Below are 5,183 nucleotides of genomic sequence, written 5' to 3' on the forward strand. Positions count from 1 at the left end.
TTAGACACTCTATTTTGCTCACATGGTGCTCTGTACCTCCCTCTATTGGAGCCTTGGTCACATTTTAGGGGGCAACTCTTTATTAATAAGAATTGCCTATTATGTGCCAGAAAATTTACATACATTCTATCAGAACAGAAATGCTAGGTTTACATATATTTTTTCAGAACAGAAATGTTAAGTAATGTATCCAAGGTAATATGGCCGGGAAGCTGGGGTCCTATAACCCATACACAGTTATTAATTATCACTCTGGAAGCCTGAGGTCTTTTAAGTAAACCATAGGACTTTTGTGAATGCTGTGGATTCTTCCAGTTTACTTTTCAGCTCCCAACCCCTCATTGCATCTTAAATTTAATAATTCAGCACGTTTTGATAAAGACAGCCCGGTCTCTGAAATCAGATAACCTGAGTTCCATCCCTGGCTCTTGGCTTTATAATGTACTAAGAATATAATGTTGAGAAAGAATTTAGATGGATTCCTAAACAAATATATTGATACTTAAAAGTTTTCTATAGATCAGGTGATACACTCAAGGCTGTAGCACACACCTGGCGCATTAGTGCGCATTAATAAACATTAGAAATCTTCCAAGAATAGCAGGGATTTTGTTTTGTTCACATTTATATCTCAAACACTTGGACAGTAAACACACATGGCAGGTATTTTCACTATATGACTGTTTGAGACATATAAATATACACATATATACATGCATATGTATTTATATATATTATACAGAGAAAATATATCTACTTGATAATATGTTTTATATATGCATATTATACTGGGAAAGAGAATTCAAATTCACAAAGTAAAATGGAGATTTTAGTTAACTGAAATTACAGAAATTCAAAAAACCAGCCTGCTATTTTGGGAAAATATAGTTGTGTTTTCTATGGTCATATTAGTCCAGTTGTCATCACGGTGGTCAGATGAAAAATAAAACTTGTCCTGCATCAATGGTGCTAACATAGCAAATGAAAGCCCAAATCTTTCCATTTTAAGAAGAATAAAAGTTAATAATTGCCTTTGTGTATCAGGCAGAGCTTCACTAGTTACCCAAGTAAGTGATGAGTTTAATGGTTTGGTGGATTTTGAAATTTTAATTTAACTTGAATTTTATGAGTCCTATTTTATTATCTTCTTACAAGAGAAAACAGAATGCTATTATTTACAGCCCTGGTTTTCACAGAGACTGAAAAGACAAAAAGGAAAACATTTGAAATCCCACTCGACTTGCAAGACTAAAACCTCATAAACTAACATGACAAATGTATGATTTGTGTAATACAATTACAGTTTCGCTGTTTTTGTCACAACAATCTGTGGTGAAATGTAACAGGAAAGTAGATAGATAACAAAAAAATGTGGTTTTAAAAAGTAAAATTCCAAACTTAGCAAATAGAAAAGCACTCTGAAGTTTTAACAGGGATTTTTCAATGTCATCTACAAACTAGTGATACAGGTAATTGGTGACCCTAATAAAGGAAGGCTTGAAGGAGTAACACATATTTCAAAAAAGTCTTTATCAAGTGGAGCCCTTGCGAGAAGTCCATATTAAGCATTCTATTCTCCTCTTTACCCAAACATTACACCAGGCAAACATAGGCATTTGCTACATTGTTTTTTAAATTTAATGGGAGACACTACCCTGGAATTCCTAACCTTTAAGGAGTATCTCTCCTTCTAATGACTCTCTCTCACACTGTTTATTGGAATCAGGAGATTATGTTTACTGTCTAGATTGGGAGATCTCAAACCACACAGAGGAAATCAGAAATCTGTCACTCACTGCTATCACCACAGACTGCCTCTGAGTGTGGCACAGGCTCCATCCACGACAGCCAGATGAAAGGACAGTCTCAAAGGTGACTCTGGAGAGGAAGGGAGACTGTCACCCTAAAACTTTCTAGGATAATTCATTTTCCTTTCGTCTACCCAGTCGAAACAACTATTGACATCATCAATGAAATACTTAAGTCTTCCTGGAGGTGGCGTGGAGTAGAGTGAACATTCCAGAGTCCCAGCCCAGAATAGATGTACATGGAAGACATTCCATTTTTCTGTCGTACACCCATGCCCACTGCCCCAAGCATTGCCCTTCTGGCCTCCTTCCTCAGCCCTTGCGTTCTGTCCCTCCTGCTCCTGAAATGGGGCACAGAACAGAGGAAAAGGATCCTCCGGAATGGGCGACTGAAAAGAGAGGAGTCGAGTCTTCCATCACTTTTCCTGCTTTACACTTCACACATTTCTTATTCCTAGCTCTGTCTCATGCCTTTCAAAGAACATACTGGAGGCCCCGTTCAGTTTTCACTTCTCAGTCTTCCCCATCCTGTTCAGTACCCTAAACTTTGTCCGTTATTTAAAATAACCCTTTCCCCCCTCCCCCTCTTCCTACGGTGTTTCAACTTCTCCGGCTCTCTTCCACGCCTTTACCTCTTCCAGTTCTTTCTTCCCGGTACTGGGAGGAAAGGACCCGCCCGGGGCTGCCCTTTGCTCCTCTTTTCTCCTCCCGTCCCTCGTCCCTCGCTGAGCCCCTTCATCTCATCCACTCCCGCGTCAGGCTCTCCAGATTCCCGGGCTGTTTGCTGGTGAGAAATCTTTGCTGCAGCGAGGACCGGAGTCCCCTGCGCGCAGCCCAGTGGCAGAAGAGGGCTAGGCTGCGAGGGAAGCGAGGACGGCAGGAGAGGGAGGCAGCCCGTCCTCCCCGAGAGCCCGCAAGGATGCGGCAGGGGCCCGGGGGCATGGGGAGGTACTGACCCCCGAGCCCCTCATCCCGGCTTGCGGACCTAGCCCGCGGGCCAGTGTCCTGCCAAGTGCAGCCAAGAAGCAGAGGTGACTGGAGAGCCAAGAGAAGGGCGCTGGGGGTGCCCAACCCCTGAGTCGGTTCCTCTGCGATCCGAGGTAGAAGAGAGGAGGGAGTCCGCGAGGGGTGAGGAGAAGGAAAAACCCGTCTCCAGACTGGCCCCGGAGCGTCAGAGAGACCCGGGCGGTCCGGTGAGCACCCAAGGGGTGAACCCGGCGGGGCGGTGGGCGAGGGGCGCGCGGAGGGAGCGCGCGCTGGGGAGGGGACGCGAGGAGGGCAGCGGGGCTCCGGCTGGCGCAGGCTCGGGGGGATGTCGGCGGGTGCGAGCCGGGAGCGCGTGCGGCGGCCGCGGCGCCAGTGTTTGTGTGTATGTGAGAAAGCGAGGGGCGAGCGCCAGTGCGAGCGAGGCAAAGACAGAGCGCATGTCTCATCCCTGCGAGCAGCCACTGGACGCTCCACCACCATCTTTTGCATGTGCAACATTTGCAGCCGGACAGAAAACCTCTCCCAGGGCTATGGAGACTGCGGGCAAAATCTGGCAGCTCGCGATGGATTGCTGAAGGGAACAAGTCATAATCTTAAGCCACCCAAACCTCTCTCCTTTTTTCTTTCTTTCTTTTTTCTTCTTCTTTTTTTTTTTTTTTTTTTTTTGGTTGTTTTTAATTTTAGCGCCATCGTCTTCAATGCCTCTCTGAACAGCCTTTAGGAAGAGTGTGAGAGAAAGAGAGAGAGCGCGCGCCAGGGAGAGGAGAAAAAGAAGATGAGGATTATTTGCAGACAGATTGTCTTGTTATTTTCTGGATTTTGGGGACTCGCCATGGGAGCCTTTCCGAGCAGCGTGCAAATAGGTAAGCTCTGCTCCAGTCGGGTGTGCATGTGGCTGGCTGTGGCAGATACCCGAAAGTGAGTTAAATGAGTTCCTTATAAGCAATTCAGAGAAATCTTTGGCGGCTCCCTTCCCGTCTGCTTCCCTCTTCTTCCTTTCTCTCCTTTACAAAAAGACTTCCTCTCTGGTGCAGGTTCCTCCGGACTATACCCAGGGCAGCCCACCCATCCTTCCTCAGCCCATACCCCGATTTCCCCTTTGGCTGTAGTCGCTTAAGTAGGACTGGAATAAGTTGGGGGAAAAAGCCTTCGTGGGGTTTGATTGCATTTTATATGATATTTCTTTTCATCCCTTTTTCTGGAGCATGAAGGGATGTCAAGTTTGTTTAAAAAAAAAAAAAATCCACTTCTTCCCATATTGGACGCCGCAGCTTTCTTGCTAGTACAGAAAGACAGTGTTTGGGCAAAAAAGCATTTCCACCGCACCCCCTGCCTTATCTGCTACCGGTTAGCAGATTCTAAAGTTAGATCCCTTTCCAGGAACCTTCTCTCCTTTTATTTTGTTTTCCTCTTGAAGCTTTTGCCCTTATTTCTCCGCCTCAACTCTGTGTCCAGGGACCCCCTCCATCCTTTGCTTTTCTTGCTATTCTCCTCTCCTGTCTTTTAATGGGACGCAGCTATTGAATTTCTTCCAGCTAAGCCCAGCCTCAACACTGCATCATTTCTCGTGGACTGTGCACAAAACGGAGCTAATTAGGCTGAGTCTACGAGCTGCAGAAAAACAAAGTTCATTTCTCCTTTCCGATTTCTCTCTTCCCTACGTGTCCCCACATCCCTTCATTCCTGTATTTTAATGTAAATCTCTTTACCCTTCACCTGCATTCATCTTAGAGAGAGATGCCCTGAGCTGGCTCGTGTAGCAGCGTGCTGGGAATCACAGGGAGGGCAAAAGAGAGGAAGGAAAATACATTAAATGGTCTCAGAGGTCATTGTGATCATGACAGATTGGGACAAGAAAAAGCTGAGCTGCTCTAAAGACTAAAATACTAAGTATGCACCTGAGGGACAAAGGGCAGTTTCCCAAGATGTGGCACGGTTAGCTCCTTAATTATATGTGCTTGTGAATGGTAGTGGATTTGACAGTGCTTGGGGTGGGTATAACATTTACAAGAGGAAATATTGAATGTGCTTTTCCTGCCGTTTTTAATAGGTGGTCTCTTCATCCGAAACACAGATCAGGAATACACTGCTTTCCGATTAGCAATTTTTCTTCATAACACCAGCCCCAATGCGTCGGAAGCTCCTTTTAATTTGGTACCTCATGTGGACAACATTGAGACAGCCAACAGTTTTGCTGTAACAAATGCCTGTAAGTAAAACATAAGTTATGGATAAATTAGAAGGTAGTCAAAATGAGTCCCCTTCCTCTTTATTATCATTACATTTTTTAGAAAGAAATTAAAGATTCCTACAGTTGCCTGGTTCCAGAGCAAATCAAAGTTAAAAACAGGATTTAGTCTCAGGGATATTCGGTTGGCTCTTTCTTTT

The 5,183-nt window shown here is 44.9% G+C and overlaps 1 protein-coding gene across 1 annotated transcript in view; it reads left to right on the forward strand.

Moving 5' to 3' along the window:
• Nucleotides 1–3,153: 3,153 nt before the first annotated feature.
• Nucleotides 3,154–5,183, forward strand: part of GRIA4 (glutamate receptor, ionotropic, AMPA 4) — a 548,228-nt gene continuing 546,198 nt past the window's right edge. The window contains exons 1-2 of the mRNA XM_012659122.1: nt 3,154–3,658; nt 4,846–5,004. Of these exons, the coding sequence (XP_012514576.1) occupies nt 3,571–3,658; nt 4,846–5,004 (247 nt within the window). The 5' untranslated portion in view covers nt 3,154–3,570. The remainder of the gene's footprint in view (nt 3,659–4,845; nt 5,005–5,183) is intronic.

This window comes from Propithecus coquereli, unplaced genomic scaffold, assembly GCF_000956105.1.
Source record: "Propithecus coquereli isolate 6110/MARCELLA unplaced genomic scaffold, Pcoq_1.0 Scaffold6, whole genome shotgun sequence".
NCBI lineage: Eukaryota > Metazoa > Chordata > Mammalia > Primates > Indriidae > Propithecus > Propithecus coquereli.